General features: G+C 37.7%; 1 protein-coding gene across 3 annotated transcripts in view; it reads left to right on the top strand.

Annotated features, from left to right (window-relative positions):
• Positions 1–17,217, top strand: part of LOC117924420 (ADP-ribosylation factor GTPase-activating protein AGD4-like) — an 81,624-nt gene that overhangs the window by 19,584 nt on the left and 44,823 nt on the right. For 2 of the 3 annotated variants that reach the window (XM_034843044.1, XM_034843045.1), the window contains exons 6-7: positions 3,106–3,150; positions 12,338–12,403. In XM_034843044.1, coding sequence (XP_034698935.1) covers positions 3,106–3,150; positions 12,338–12,403 — 111 coding nt within the window. Of the gene's footprint in view, positions 1–3,105; positions 3,151–12,337; positions 12,404–17,217 lie in introns of those variants that run through there. The other variant, XM_034843047.1, reaches the window with a different exon arrangement.

Genomic DNA, 17,217 nt, shown 5'->3' with positions numbered 1-17,217 from the left:
GCTTACAAAGAGTAAGAATTCACTATAAAGGTTATTAGATGTGAAAAAAATACCCTCATCCCTACTTGATGTTTGAAGTATGATTTCTAATTTTGGGGACAATTACTTCATTTATTGGAACTGTTGTCTTAGTCAATGAGGATACTAGTTTAGCTGCCATATCAGAAGGATTATGCCCCATATGGTCCAATTTATTGACGAATTTATTAGTGGCAATGCTTTTGATTATCTCATGGACATTGATTATTAGCTAAATAACTAGAGAGTTGGTCTCATTGATTCTTTGATCTATTGCTTTATCACCCTTTATGCTAGATTCTCATCCCTAAAAAATATAGTTTCTTATTGACCTGTATTCTTCTTTCTTTATTTTATTTGTTATAATTTTTTTATACAAAACAAACTTTCATTCCTATGAAAGTAAAAAAGATGTCTATGATGCAATGAATTGTAAAAACTAAAAAGGAGGAAGATCCCTTTTGTGAAGAAAGAAGGAAAAAAAATTGATAGACAAAACAATATCTATGATACTCCACACATTGAGTGCAGTTGCCCATAAATGCCTCAAGTGATATGACTTTCTTGACACATGTTTGTATTTATTTTCTGAATGCCCTCAGCCTGAATTCTTCATATTTATCTTTCCTTATTTCTTTTCTTTTCTTTCTTTCTTTCTTTCTTTTTTTTTTATTCGCTTCTAAATTTCTAATATGAAACAAAACAGGGTTACTTTCAAAGTAAGATAAGTATGATGTACAAAAAAGTGAAAGAAAAGATGAGAGATCTTCCTGCAAAGGTGAAAGAAAAAGAAATTAATATACAAAATAATCCCCTCCTATAATACTCCTCAAGTGAGAAGATTGTTCCCTACAAAAAGCCTTAATGTCGTGACCCATTTTCCTCCACAAATAGTGTCTAATTTGAGTCTAATGCCCAAAAATAAAATGTGTTTTACACAGTTTAAAGGCATCACCATTTATGAATGTCATCCTAGGCAACGTGGGATGTCACAAATCACACTCTCATATAGGCCCAATGTCTCGTCGGCGCATGACTCACAAGGTGCAACTCGTATTCAACCTCCCAAGTCTGACCTCTTTGTTGACCCATAGATCATTGACCTATGGATTGCAAGGCACTAGGCTCTACACACATCTAGTTAATGATTGACTATAATACCATTTATCATATGCAGAAATTGTCCACTTTGGAGCCACCACCATCATAATTTCAAAATGCGTCTTACATATGTTAAAGGCTTCACTCCTTATAAATGTTAGGAACTTCCCTTCTCCAAGGGTTGGACATAGTCATAAATGGTGATGTCTCTTAAATGTATAAGATGCATTTTAATACCATAAGAGGTGGTGGCCCCAAAGTGAACAATATTTGCCTAAGACAACAAGTCAGGATAGAGGGTATCACATTCAATTCTCAACTAAAAGTGTGTGAAATCCAATTCCTAGTGAGTTGTGTACCGATAGGGAGGTGAACTATGGGTTGCACCTTGTGAATTTTGGGCCAATATAGAGATTGGGCCTATATGGGAGGGTGAGTTGTGATATCTCACATCACCTAGGGAGAAAAAGTTCCCAACATTCATAAGAGATGATGCCTTTAAGCTATGTTATGTTTTAAAGCCCTAAGGGAGAGAGGCCTAAAGTAGACAATATTTGCACATGATGGTGTGTCATGACACTCAAGTATCTTTCTCCCCTTAGCCGGTTTTTTAAGTATCTTTAATGTTCTTGTAGCCTTCTACTTGAATCCATTTGCTTATTGTGAGCCTAGTCATTGGTCTTCAGTACATGTGGCTAAACCTTGAATGGTGATTTCCCCTCACCTTGTCGTCATGTTCTTAGGGATCCTAACATTTCTTTCTAGCCAATCTCCCACAAGGTGATTGGGATTTTATCCTTATTTTGCCTCTACAACCATTATATCAAAAACACCCTAAGAGCTATTTGGGCTAATCTTGCTATCAAAGTCAACCTATGCCTCAATTTTGAAGTGAAAGGGTAACATGATCGATCCAAGCTATTGTCTTAAAGGAAAGTAAAAGCTTGTTTTCTAGAATTATTTTTTGTACTTGTATTTGCATGTACATAAAAGAATTGTACTCTTAAAGTGCTTTTTATTTTGATTATCCATCTTAGAGTGACTTATCAATGGAAGGACTACTAGTTGAATCACTTTCATTGACTGGTAGTTATTATTACTTAATAAAATCTCGCTCTTATAATAGTTACTTTTCTTTTATCTCCTCTCCTTTCCCTGTTGCTTGTAGAAAAAGTGATTATGTTATATTTTTCTAATTAGCAATGTTAGTAGGTTTACTGGTTTATTTTCCCTTTCAGCTAATTATGTTCTAAATAGCGTGCTTATTGTCACGGACTTAGTCGTTTACTAAGCTCGTGCGGCACTTAGACAAGCCAAGACGCTTGATCTTGCTAAGTCAGCCTGACTCCCAATGCTTAGCTTACTAGGTTAAGACACTCGCGACTCAAAAGCTTAAGAAGCTTGGTAGGCAACTCCTTAAAGAATGGAAGCTCTTATTAACTCAAGAAAGCCTTTACAAGTGCTTGGATGCTCACTTGCTTGGTGCCTTGGCCAAATGAGGCCCTCACCTATTTATAGGCACCAATGGAACTCTCTGGAACCTTGGAGGGTTCCTTACAACTCAAGACTATTCTAGAATGTCCTACATCATTCTAGGTACAAGCCTATATACAAGTATATACAAGAGTCTTCTAGATTTCTCTAGAAAGCCCCGGACTCCTCTCGTGCCTTCTACCATGGTGTAGAATTGTGTGGATTCCTCCAAGCTTTTCTGGAACCTTCCACACTCTTCCCCCTCTAGGAGTCTCCAGAAGCTTCCTGGCTCTTATATAAGGCCATGGGGAGGCTCATTTGAATAAGCTTGTGACATTATGCTCATAATGGAGACTATTTGAAAGTCATAATGGTTTGAATCATGAAACTGGAAAAATATCATTTAATTTTTTGGTTCTCTTTCTCATAATGTATTTCTAGGTCTTACAATGAAATGTTCTTGAAGTTTATGTTGTTATGTTATCCTTGTTCACTGGCCTATTCATTTTGCAGGAGTCTCGTAAGCGATTTGACAAAGCTATACATGCTTATGATCAGGTATTAGAGATTCATGCTTAATCTTAATATGGGATCTGTTCGACATGTTGTTGCCTTTTCCTTCTAAATAAAGCATAAAGTTTGTTAAGTAGCTAGGATAGAGGACTTCTTGTTGTTATAATCTAAAGTTAGGAGATCCATTTCACATGTTGCTGCCTTTTCCTTATAAATAAAGATTTTAAAAGTTTATTTTGTAGAGGTGGAGTGAATATGCCTAGTTTAAAAATTTGTGATTAATATCTAAAGTGGACCTTTTCAATTGTGGGATTGTGTCCCAAAATCTACCAAGCAAGAAGTCATTGATAATATGAGTGAGAATAGATCAACATGACGTTTTTTTTTTTTATGTGGAGAACTCCAAAAGGAGGGGCGAAAATTCATAGGACAAATTTCCAAAAGATATCCAAAATTTGAGAAGAAAGGTTTGAAAAATTGACAATCTTATGGTATTTTTGCCAAAACATTGCCAAAAGAGGCATCTAGAAATCAAAATGTGGGTGCAAGGTGAAATTTGATGAAAATTGCTGAAAATTGACAAAAGGGGTGACCAACTGATTTTGGCAAAATACTATTACTTTAAATTTTGGAATATATTATTTACACTTTAAATATCATAAAATTGGGGTGTTCATAGTCTATAGTTTCTTGCTTGCCGAAGGGCATGCCTTCTAAAAGCACGTCTTGTCTTTTTTTTTTTTTTTTTTTTCCTTTTATAACACTATTATTCTTGAAATTTCTGACTACATGTTAAACATTTTTATTGTTGCATTAGTTTTTTATTTGATACTTCTTTTAAAAGCTTGAAATGTTGACTTTTTTGTTCCTTGGATTGAATTTTGCATCTATTTTATAAAATTGACATATCACACTTCATTTCACTTAGGCATGGGTTGCACCTTATACCTAAGCCTCCAGAGACTTCTGCATTTTAGGTGTGCGTTGCATCTTTCAAAACAAGGGGGTGATATGTGAATAAAATATTATCATTCACAAGAAAAGATATTATAAATACTTGTTAGAAAAGTGTGATAAGAACACCAAATAAACATTTAGTATGTATTTAAAGTTGCTTCATTCTAAATTTAATTAATCTTGTGGAAAAAAATGTGATAAGAATAAAATCAAACTGATTCTGATTTTCATTAAGTTTTTTCATTTATTATGTAAAAATATAGCATTCTCAATTATCTCAAAATTTTAACTAAGCCATATGATAAAAATCTTATTGATTGTATATCCTTTTTTAACTACATAATAAAAATCCTTTTAATTATTTATCCCTTTTTTTTTGGTTTAAAATCCTTTTTATTTATAACTTTTCATTTTAGTGAATTGATATAGAGTCTTTGGAAAATGCAAATTTCATAATTACAAAAAGAAATAATCTAAAAGAAAAATTTTAACTCAACTATTGAGCAATTGCCATATCGACTATTTGTAAGAAGCTTTTCATGTATTTGTTAACACTAATGAAAATATTCATAACATCTGTATATTAGCATTCATGATTTTTTTTTCTCTAATTTTATTGGCCAATGACGCTAATTTGATCATACATATTTTATTTCATTAAAAAACTAATTTAATTTGTTCATATTGATTGTATCATTTCTCAAAATTTGTCCAAAATTTCTATGATTTTCTTGGTTATTTTTTAAGATCATACCCCATAAGTTTATCTATTCCTGGTTCAGGGATTTTCTCTTGTTAAGAACAGTTCTCATTTTATGATTTCTTCTGCTTCCATATTTTTGGGTTTTTTTTCGTAGTCCTGCTTCATACATTTTCATAATTCGTATTACTATCTATATTGATATTTTTATTGTCAGCTATGATAAATTTGCGCACATTTTGCCATCTGGTATGGATGTGGGTTCATTGGAAAACTGAAATGTCTTGTATCCATGAATATTAAGAAGAGTAATGGTGTTTGGTGGATTGTTTGTGCCTGACTTGGTAAAACAGTTGAAAAATGAGAGAATCCTAGTTATGTAGCTTGGTAGGTGGCCCAGCCAAATGCATCATGATCGAATATTCTAAGATTTGTTTTGAAAACTTCTTGACTGAACCCCTGTGCATAAGAATTAGGTCTCATTGTTTACGTACTATATGGTTTTTTTTTTTAGTTTTCTTAACTGAATTCTCTTAGATTGTGCATGCTTATAAAGGGACTGATGAATTTGTGAGGAAAAAAGAATGGCAAGTTATATGGGTGCATATTTGGACCATCTTTGAAATTAATAAGCCATTTGGATGTGGTGGATTGTGGACATTGGCAAGGGGTTGGATTCTATTCCACCTGGAAGCTTAGGCCTCCAGATCAGGAAAACCATAGGCTGCTCAAGGGAGGAGCCTCTTCTCTAATTGACTTCACTGGGGATCTCATGCTTCCTTTAGTTTTGGTTTCATCTGTCCCAAAGGCTACTTTCTGTCTGAAACCATGCATTTCTCTCTTGTACATTTTTCCTTTCTGAAGCATTTCTCATCTTTCATTCTTTTGTACAAGTTCTTTCCTTTATCTAATATAATATTAATTTCTTATGAAATTTTTTTATGGGTTCTTATAATGGTTAGATAATTCAAGCCAAATTTTTTTTTTATGCTTATGAAGCCAGATGAGTATCTTGTCTGTGATAATTGCACCTGAAAATGGGTCTCCATTAAAATCTCAGGTTACACCATGGCAAATCAACAGTAGTAGGTACAAGCCTTTGTTAGCAAATAGTATATGCCAAAATCAAATTGGTTGGATGAATTTGGAGATTGTTCAAAGACACATTGTATTTTTGTTACAATGAACTAAATTGATATAAATTATTATTATCATATTGTTGATGGCAGCAAGCATTTCTGCCTTATAAAGACGTCGTGTCTCTCTTTATGATTAGGTTTTTTGTATTTTTTATTTTACTGGTCTAAAATTTTCTTCCAAATTTTATTCACAGATTGGCTTTTATTTTGTTTTAATTTTTGTGCAGATTTACATCAACATTCCAAGTTTTGGAGCCTCATCATTTCCATGACATAAAAAACTTTGACACCTTGTTTTTTCAATAACTTTACTGTGTGAAAACAAACCGAAGAGGCAGATGTCAAACTTATTCATGGAGCATTAGTAACTGATTTGATTTTATTATTATTATTTTTGCTTTCACTAGTGTTCAGCATAGTCACCTTAATCTCCTCTACACCTTGCTTCTTACCTGTTTTGCATCCAACCTTTACAAAATTGCTTCACTCATGATTTAAACAAGATGGAACAGCTAGAAATCATATCTGCTAGCTTGTTCTTGTAAGAGTTCCTGTCAGCTCTTTGCGGATTGTAATGAGGCTGGTTCCAAGATGATAATATATGTTGTAAGATACCAGTGGAAAAAAGCTGAATTAGGAGGTGCCATATTGTGAAGTGAACATTGAATTGTTCTTGAGCATGGAAACAGTTGTTCTTAGTTTTTCCATGAGGGTTCTGTGAAAGCATTTTTTTTTTTTAATGGGTAAAATTAATTTTAGGGTTCTGTGAATGCACTATAGAGGTTCATCCTTGTATTCTGCTGGGTCTTGTTTAGGATTCTTAGAAAATAGTTTTTAAGAACAATTTTCAGAAATAGTTCTTTAATATTTTTTAGAACAAAAATCTGTTTGAAAACTTGAATTATTCTCAGTTTGTTTTCTGTGTTTTCAAATAATTCTTAAAAACAATTTTTATTTGTGTTGTTTTATTTTTAATCATTCTTCATATTTGTACAATTATTTTGTAAAACAGTCCTTAGAAAACAAACGAAAATAATTAAAATATGTTCTCAAATAAAAGTTGGGTCGGAAGATGGGCCGTCCTTGTTTGGGCTCACTGAGGACACTTTGGGCTTGAGGTGGGCTGGGGGGCCTAGTTCGCAAACCCTCTCCGAAGGAGCAACTTCAAAAGGGGCTGGAGTTGGTGGGGTTGGGCCTGTGGATGGGTCGAAGGGCTCTAAGGGAAAGGAGAAGGTTTCAGAGGTGGAGTTTGGGCCGCGATTTGGGCCTACAGTGGCCCAAAGAAAGAGCAGCGGGCCTTTACTGAGCCATCTTAAGGATTTTGGGGTGCAGCCTGGTGGGCTTTCAGTTACGAGTAGAAAAGGCCCGGTAGAGGTTCAGTTTAATAAAGGTCCGTTGGGGTTCTTAGCCCAACCTGGGCCCTGTGGGGAAGCCAATCTCGAGCTGGAGTTTCTAAGTATGCGGGAAAAGGAAGCTGAGAGAGATCAACAGGTAGACTTCCACTACTTGTTGATAGACAGCGTCCTAGTGGAAGAAGTCTCGAGGTATGGGTCTCTTTCAAACTTCAGGGGTTTAAGGGTTTCGGGGACTCCTTCTCATTCTTTTTTGTTTTCGCTTGGTCGGACTCCAGAGGGAGAGTTCTTTGATCATTCTGGGGTGTTAAGGGATGCGAGCCAGAATGGAATTGTGTCAAATTGCCAAGACGCAACTAGGCTTAGTGAGAATGGCAATGTCTGCTGGGAATTGGTTGAGTTTAATGGCCCTATCTCAGTGGCAAGGGATTTGGAGGGGGGGTCATTTCAGTATGAATTCCAAGAAGGAAGGGGGGAAGGGGCTCTTAATTGACAAGAAAGTAGCCTAGCAAAGTTCAGCCAATTCCTGGGATTTCCGACTGAAGGACTGGAAAAGGACATATTGAGTTTCTTGGTCAAAATTAGGAAAAGGAGGGAAAAGATCCATAGTAAAAGCCTATTGGAAAAATCGAGATTTGAAAGGGAGTTAAAGAGATTGGAATGCTTAGTCAACTATGAGGGGGATGGTAGAAGGAAATGTCCTCTTCAGGGCAGAGGGGTGCAGTCAGTGATTGTCCAATGAACCTCAAGTTGTTGAGCTGGAATGTGAGGGGAGTAAACGAAAGCACGAAAAGGAAAGTAATTAAATCGGTAATCAGGAAGCAGAAGGTGGATTTGTTCTGCATTCAGGAGACAAAAATTCAAGTTATGTCTGATAGGGTGGTGAGTAGTTTAGGGTTTGGAAGATTCTTAGATTGGAAGGCCCTGGATGCTTTTGGTTCGGCTGGAGGTATCTTGATTTGTTATGATAAAAGATCTCTAGATTTATTGGAGTGGGAGGAGGGACAACTTTCCTTATCCTGCAGATTCAGGAATGTGGATAATGGGGTGGTTTGGGTGTTCACGGGTGTCTATGGCCCGTTTACTAGAGTTGAGAGGGAGTGTTTGTGGGAAGAAATCGGGGCGATTAGAGGAATATGGGAGGGGCCTTGGTGCCTTGGGGGTGATTTCAACATCATCCTCTCCCAAAGCGAAAGGAGTAGGCAAGAGAGAATAACCTCAGCTATGAGGAGGTTTGCACAGGTTGTAGACGAGCTAGGCCTTGTGGACGTACTGCTGCAAGGGGGAGCTTTTACGTGGACTGGGGGCCTTAATAACCAATCAAGGGCTAGGCTAGATAGATTTCTGGTAACTCCCTACTGGCTTGACCAGTTTAGTAGGGTGATCCAGTGAAGGTTACCTAGGCCGACCTCGGATTATTTCCTAGTTTTACTTGACAGGGGTAGCCTTAGGAGAGAGCCTATCCCTTTCAGATTCGAAAACATGTGGTTCAAAGTCGAGGGGTTCAAAGATTTAATCTGCAATTGGTGACAGGGGATATAGGTTAGTGGTAGCGCCAGCTTCAGACTGTCTCCAAAGCTAAAAGAGTTGAAACAGAAGTTAAAAGTTTGGAATAGGGAGGTGTTCAGGAATCTGGAATGTAACAAGGATGTAGCTCTCCAACAAGTGGAGTATTGGGATAGGGTGGAAGGTGAAAGAAGTTTGACAGTGGAGGAATTAGCTTGTAAGAAGGAAGCCAAGGAAGGATATGCCAAGTGGGTAGATTTAGAAGAAACGCATTGGAGACAAGCGTCATGGGAACTATGGTTAAAGGCAGGGGATAGAAACACGAGATATTTCCACTATATGGCTTCTGCCCATAGAAGAGCCAATTACATGGACAAAATTAAGATAAATGGGGTAGGGCTGACAGAGGAGCGAGAAATTAAGGAAGGGGTAGTGAATGCCTTTCAGCAATAGCTTTCAGAAAGTTTGGAGTGGAGGGCGGACATTGGAAGCCTTCAATTTAATCAAATTTGTTTGCAAGAAGCGGAGATGCTGGAGCTTCCCTTCACTGAGGCTGAGGTCCAGGCGGCTTTGATGGATGTGAACGGGGATAAAGCCCCAGGCCCTGACGACTTCACTTTGTCCTTCTGGCAAAGTTGCTGGGACTTTGTAAAGGAGGAAATTTTGGAGATGTTCAAGGAGTTTTATGATCAAAATGTTTTCCTCAAGAGTCTCAACAATACCTTTCTGGTGTTGTTACCAAAGAAAGGAGGGGTCGAGGATCTAAGGGACTTTAGACCCATCAGTCTCTTGGGGGGGGCTTTATAAGCTGTTGGCTAAAGTGCTGGCCAACAGGCTTAAAAAAGTGATAGGAAAAGTGGTCTCCCCTGATCAGAACGCGTTTGTCATGGGAAGACAGATTCTAGATGCCTCTCTAATAGCAAATGAAGTGATTGACGCATGGAATAAAAGGGGTGAGAAAGGGTTAATCTGTAAGCTAGATATTGAGAAGGCCTATGATAGCATTAATTGGCAGTTCCTTTTGAAGGTTATGGAAAAAAATGGGGTTTGGTTCAAAGTGGCTGAGGTGGATGTGGTGGTGTATCTCCACAGCTAAGTTTTTAGTCATGGTGAACGGAGTCCCAGCTGGCTTCTTCTCGAGCTCGAAGGGGCTGCGTCAAGGGGACCCCCTTTCCCCCTATCTCTTTGTCATGGGGTTGGAAGTGTTGAACTTTCTAATCAGAAGGGCTGTGGAAGGGGGATTTATTTTAGGGTGTAAAATTCAGTGTGGTAGAGGGTGGGCTGTCCACATTGCGCACTTGCTCTTTGCCGATGATACAATCGTTTTTTGTGAGGCAAAAAAGGAGCATTTAACGAATTTGAGTTGGATTCTGTTTTGGTTTGAAGCCGCTTCAGGGTTAAGAATTAATTTGGCTAAAAGCGAGATCATTCCAATAGGGGAGGTGGAAGAGGTGGATGAATTGGCTGTGGAGTTAGGGTGTAGGGTGGGGCAGCTGCTTGTAGTTTACTTGGGGCTGCCTCTGGGGGTGCCAAATAAGGCCGTCTCTGGGTGGGATGGGGTAGAAGAGAAAGTGAGAAGGAGGCTTGCCCTTTGGAAAAGACAATATATCTCAAAGGGCGGGAGAATCACTCTTATAAAGAGCACAATGACAAGCATGCCAGTGTATCAAATGTCCCTCTTTCGAATGCCCATTTCTGTGGCAAGGAGATTAGAGAAGCTGCAAAGAGATTTTTTGTGGTTGGGGGGGGGGGGGGGGAATTTGGAAAGGAATGCTCAACTTGTCAAATGGGAGGTGGTGTGTGGGGATAAGTAGAAAGGGGGGCTTGGAATAAGGACGCTAACCCTTTTGAATAAAGTTTTACGTGGCAAATGGATTTGGAGATTCGCTTGTGATAAGGAGGCTCTATGGAAGCAAGTGCTTTTGGCGAAGTATGGTCAAGAGGACTTCGGTTGGAGGACCAAAAAGGCTGTGGGTGCGTTTGGGGTGGGGGTTTGGAAGGAGATTTTAAAGGAAGCTGGCTGGTGCTGGGAAAACTTGGCGTTCAAAGTGGGGAAAGGCAATAAAATTAGGTTCTGGACTGACATTTGGTGTGGGGATATAGCGTTGTCCCAAAGATTCTCGCATTTCTTCATTTTGACAGCTCATAGGAACGCGACAATAGAAGAAATGTGGGACCAGAATTTTGGAGAAGGAGGTTGGAATTTGAGATTTATTAGGGATTTTAACGATTGGGAGTTGGATATGGTAGGCAACTTGCTCCAGGTGTTGAGGGGTTTCAGGATTACTTGGGAGGAAGATTCGGTTTTTTGGAAGGGAGGGGGAAGGGGGCAGTTTAGAGTAAAGGAAGCGTATAGCCGGTTGGATAGGCCTTTGGAGGTCATTTTTCCGAAAAATAAAATTTGGGTGGAGAGAGTTCAAACTAAAATTATGTTTTTTGCGTGGGAAGCCACTTGGGGGAAGATATTGACTCTTGATAGGCTCCAGAAGAGAGGGTGGCAGCTTCCCAATCACTGTTTTTTGTGTGCTTGTGAAGAGGAAAATGCAAATCACATTCTTATATATTGTACAGTAGCCAGAGTGCTGTGGGATTTAGTTTTGGGATTAGTTGGGGTTCAGTGAGCTTTTCCTAAAACTGTAAAGGAGGTTTTATATAGTTGGGGGGTGCTTTTGTGGGAAAAAAAGAAAAGGAAAAAGCTTTGGAATTTCATTCCGTTATTTATTTTTTGGACGGTTTGGAAGGAAAGGAATAGATTAGCTTTTAGGGGGGGGGGGGGGGGGGGGGGTGTTAGCAATTTAGAGGCTTAAATATTCTTTTGTATGTAACATTTGGGGGTTGGGCTAAATTGTATAGTGGTGAGGAGCCGCATTCCCTTATAGGATTCTTGGAGTGGTTAGCCTCCAGATAAAGGGTGGTGAGTTTTTGGTTTTTTTGTTTGTAAGGTCTTAGCTGCCATGTATACTCCCTGTATACTTTGGGGCTTTTTTGCCTCCTTTGAATGAATTCTATGCTTGCTTATTAAAAAAAAAACTGTTTTCTATAAAAAATTTGCCAAATGTGTTTTTAACTATGGAAAATATAGTTTTCTGTTTTTAAGGAAAAAAAAACTTCTTTTAAAAGCAATTCCCAAACAAACTCGATTTTTCTCACCAATGCCAAAGATGTTAATTCAACTTGGCTCCTATCAAAAAATTATTAAACGTGTTTTCAACTATGGAAAATATATAGTTTTATGTTTTTAAAAACAAATAACTTTTTTTTTAAAAAACAGTTTCCAAATAAACTTGAATTTTCTCACCAATGCTAAAGATGCTAATTCAACTTGGGGTTGTATTGAGATGTAAATTACCAGGAGTACATGGGTTTCCAACATTTTGAGACAATCTTTCTTTGATAATTTTGTTTAATTTATTAAAAATCAGAGGTTAGATTGATTATTACTGCAAAATTCTTTTTAACCAATCTGTATATATGCTGGTTTTGTGTATCCAATCTTCTTTTTTTTGTGGTACATCTTATCTCTAATAAATTATGAGTACTTTAGAAATTCAACATGTTGATTGTTAATTGCGTTGCAGTCACGTGAGAAGTTTGTGTCTTTGAAGAAGGGTACACGGGGAGACATTGTGGCTGAACTAGAAGAGGTAAGTGGTTTATTTTAGTTCAGTTACATTACTGCTGTGTGCTTGCATGCATTTTTCTGTGTTATATTTAATGTAAATCAAGAGTGTTTTAGATAAAAAGAGAGAAAAAAGGATGAGATATCCTTCCAAAAAGTGAAACAAATACCACAAGGAAATTGACCCAAAAACACTCGTAGCAGCTAACCTATGCTCAAAAACAGTCGAGGGTGGGTGTCCTTGACAAATATCCCAGAATCCAGTACCCCTGTTGGTCAAACAGTCGGCTAGCTAGGTGGCTGATTGAGGTGTCCAAATAAAAAAGTTAAATATCTATTGCAAGATTTCTCATTCAATGAACAAGCTGCCAAGACCAACCCTATGTAAATAACCTTGGATATCATATTTCACCTGTGCATTTAACTAAAAGCTCAACATCTATAGTCATCTGCATAGCAGCTGTGCTGATAACACCTCTTTTCTCTAGTGTCTATTAACATGAACTTCCTGAAGTACAATCATCAGAATTCAATTTGAAGTTTCCATATCAGGGAGGAGACCAAGGCAAATAGTTTTCCTTATTCTCTTGTTACCCATGCAGCCAAATTTTTTATCCAAAGATATCAATGCAAAGACTAAAAGATTTGGTGGGCCCAAATTATATCAAAATGCTATAGTAGGTGACACATGCTTGCACCTAAAAAGCCAATGTCTTCCAAATTCAACTATAAGTAGCTTAATTGATTAATCAATTTAAGGCATTGTCATATCTGACAATTTGAGCAAGATATTTTAACTTAATCTCAAAAGGCAAATTTAGTGTGCCTGCAGGAAACTAAAATTCAGGAGATGACCATTGGGATTGTGTGGAGTCTTGGGGTGGGAAGATGTTTAGAATGGGGGGTGGGGGTGTGGGTGGTGTTTTGGGACAATAGGTGTTATAGTTGGTGGAGTTGGAGGAGGAGAACTTTTCAGTCTCTTATCGTTTCAAGAATTGTGAGGACGGTTTCTACTGGAGCTTTACAGGGGTTTATGGACTCACGTTGAAGATGGAAAGGGAAGGTTTTTGAAGTGAGTTGGGGGCTGTTAGAGGATTGTGGAGTGATCCTTGGTGTGTGGCAGACGATTTCAAAATGATTAGATTTTCTTCAGAGCATTGATTTTTTATGAGGTGCGAAAGGAGCAGATGACATTTTTTGTGCTGGCTGTTGATGTGGTTTGAGACAATCTTTGGGTTGAGAGTTAATATGGATAAAAGTGAGCTGATCCCAGTTGGAAGGGTGGAGAATGTGGAGGATTTGGATTCAAAGCTTGGTTGTAAGGTGGGAAGGCTTCCGTCCACTTGGGGATGCCGTTGGGTGCTCCTTTTAAATTTGTATCTGCTTAGGATGGAATTGAAGAGAGATTCCGCAAAAGATTGGCTATGTGGAAGCAACAATATATCTCTAAAAGGAGGGAGAATCACCTTGTATAACTGCTTATTTGTTTCATATCTATTCTCCAGTTGCTAAGAATGGTTAGAATGAGATTGGAGCAGATTTAAAGGGATTTTCAGTGGGAAGGTGGGGCTTTAGAGTGAAGATATCACTTAGTAAGGTGGACGACTGTTTGTCTAGATAAAAGAAAAGGAGGGCTAAGGGTAAAGAGCCTTGCGACACTTGATAAGGCTCTCCTTGGCAAGTGGAGTTGACACTTTGCAAATGAAAGAGAGGCTTTTTGGAACCCAGTGATTAGGGGGAAATATGGGGAGATGGGTGTTCTTGCGAGGTCAGGGAGGGGTATGGAGTTGGGTTGTGGAAAGCAATTAGAAAGCCAGAGCATCTCGTGAGCTCTAGACTTTCCTTTGTGGTGGGAAATGGTCAGAGGATGAGTTTTTGGAAGGATAAGTGGTGTGGAACTACACCTTGTGTGAATCTTTCCCCTTTTTATTTGCCCTAGTTGCATCCAAAGAGGTCTGGGTAAAAGAGGTTTGGGCAGTAAACGAAGAAAGGGGAAGGGAGTTAGAGCCCTTATTTCTCTAGGCCTTTCAATGATTGGGAGATGGATGAGGTGGAAAGATTGTTATTATGTTTGGGGGGGGGGAAGAAGGTGAATTTGGATGAGAATAGGGTGAGGTGGTTGGAATCGAAGGATGACAATTTATCGGCAAAGTCCCTTTACAAAGCCTTAGACCCGGATTCATCAGAATTTTTTCCAAGGAAGATAATCTGGAACTCTTGTGTGTAGCCAAAAGTAAGCTTCTTTGATTGGGAAGCTTCATGGGGAAAAGTTCTAACTTTGGACCAAATTTAAAAGAGGAGATAGGCTTTAGCAAATAGATGTTATTTTTGCCAAGCGTTTGAGGAGTCCATTGACCATCTTCTTCTCCATTGCGAAAAGACAAAGGAAGTGTGGAAGTTGCCCTTTTCTTTGTTTGGAGTGTCTTGGGTGTTTCCTTCCTCAGTTAGGGAAACCCTTTTGGATTAGGTCTTTTGTGGGTAAAAAGCGTAAGGCTCTTTGGAAAGTGGGCCCTTTATGCTTGTTTTGGTCAATATGGAAGACAAGGAATAAAATTGCCTTTGAAGATAGTGTACTGTTCATCCAAAGTCTGAAAACTTCTTTTGTGTATTTACTTTGGTTGGAGACCAAATTGTTTATAAAATATGATCATTTGACCTTAATTGATTTTATTGATTGGGTGGGTTCTCCGTGAGGGAGGGGTTGTTTTTTGTATATCTCGTTGGACAATTTTTTGTTTCAGCTATAATGAGGTGAGTGTTCCTTTCCCGTACATCTTTGGGCAGCTATTTTAACACCTCGTCATAATATAATACTTTTACTTATAAAAAATAAAATAAAATTGAATTACCTCAACTTTCTTAAATACCGAGGTTTTTATTTTATTATATATATATATATATATATTTTTGGGTTAGGGGGGGTTGGGAATGGGAAGCAACTCAACAAAAGAATGGACAAAGCTTTGCTCAAATTCCAAGGAATTTCATATGCCAATGGAGTAAGATGAAAACACAAATACAAGTGCCCTTCATTTTTCAAAGTCAAAGACTAAGATGATTATAAGGACATTTTTCAAAAGCATTAGTTGTAGAGATATAAATGCAAGACATGCATTTGAGTCTCTATCCATCTTCAAGAGATTAAACCCCACACCTTTAATGACTTGGCTACTTGAGCCCATGCCATGGAACTCAATATTGTTTGTCATGGTGTATAGAAAGAACCCTGTAATCGAACGATAAAGGGCAGTCAGGGAAATGGGCTTGATGTGACTTTGAGGAAATATGACAAGGGATTAATGTTAGTTAACACAACTGGAGTCAAATTCTCAATGTAGGTTAAAAGGACTGTTGGAAGTGTAATTAGTTTAAAATAAAAATAAAATGTTAGTTTAATGTTAAAGAGATGGAACAAAGGAATGCCATGTTCTGTACTTTGATATATTTGACATGCTGAAGGATTTGGTCTAGAAAAAGGGTCATTGAGTTACCCTAGTGGAAGTGCCCTCAAGAAATGACCTAAAGTACTACAAATACCATTCTTTTTTCAATTATCTGGTGGAAAGGCATCTTGTAGAGGTCAATATATCTCTGTGTCGTTTCCAATAAAAAAAAAGGCATCTTGTAGAGGAGTTAATATGGAAGCATGCCAATGAAGTATCCATTTAGATTTTTTTTTTTTTTTGATAGGTAAAAGAATGTATATTAAAATTAGAAAAAATAGCGAAGTACCCCAATGTACATAAGACGTATACAAGGAGCACCTAAAGCAAATCCCCTAAAAAGAGCGTAAAAAACACTCAAGGCCTCAATAAGACCCCACCCACTCTACAAAATCAAACAAGGGCATTGAGTTTCCCTTTATGTACATGCTAACCCAAGAAGAGAGATTACAAAGAAACGAAAGTTTTAACCATTGGCCATTTTGTTCCTTATCTTCGAAAGCTCTTTGATTTTTTTTTGCTCTAGATTGTCCAAAAAATGCAAAGAGGAGCAAGGTTCTATACCTTTTTCCTTTTCTTCCCAACAAAGGAGCCTTGCTAACTTAAGAGCAGAACCCTCATTGAAGAAAGGATCACCCTTGCCACCCTAAATAAGGAAAGCGATAGGTGCCATAGAAGCCTTACTTCAGAGCAATGAAGAAGTAAATGATCAATAGACTCCCCTTCTTGCTTCACCCTCTCTTCTGGAGATTATCTAAAGTTAACACTCTTCTTCCCTAATTAGCTTTCCATGCAAAAAGGTTACTTTGGACGGTACCCACAAATTCCAAATAATGTTCTTTAGAACAATGATCACCTCCTCACATCTAGAACCTCATAGAAAAAAAGGACCATGATTTCATTTCTTTTGATTTTTATTAGGGGAAAAAAATCATTCTTCTGATACTGCCATTGACTTTAGCCTTTGGCCATATGTTCACTGATAAATAATTTCTATCTCATGGTTGAAGCTTATTTGAAGAATGTTTCATTGCTTGTCTTTGTTGTACTTGTCCAATATTTGGATGGTATGGATTAATAATGTATGAGCTTTTGGTATTCAATATGCTTAGCTCTCTTTTGTGGGAGGATTCCTCATCCTTCTTTTGTACTTCTTATATCCTATTTCAATATAATTCATTGTTGTTTCCTATAAAAAAAAAATGATGTAGGAGCTTTTAGGAAAAGTGCATGTGTATTGTTGACCTCTTGTTTACATGGGTTGCTTCTCTCAGAACTCACCTTGAAGTAATAATATATGAAAACTTGATGGTTTGCATGTAATTCATATATTCTAAAAAATTAATTTTGATTTGTGCATGCTTATGGACAAAATTGACAATCTTACAAGCCTCTT

Source organism: Vitis riparia, chromosome 1 (genome assembly GCF_004353265.1).
Source record: "Vitis riparia cultivar Riparia Gloire de Montpellier isolate 1030 chromosome 1, EGFV_Vit.rip_1.0, whole genome shotgun sequence".
Classification (NCBI taxonomy): Eukaryota; Viridiplantae; Streptophyta; class Magnoliopsida; order Vitales; family Vitaceae; genus Vitis; species Vitis riparia.
This window is presented reverse-complemented; position numbering and strand designations above follow the sequence as displayed.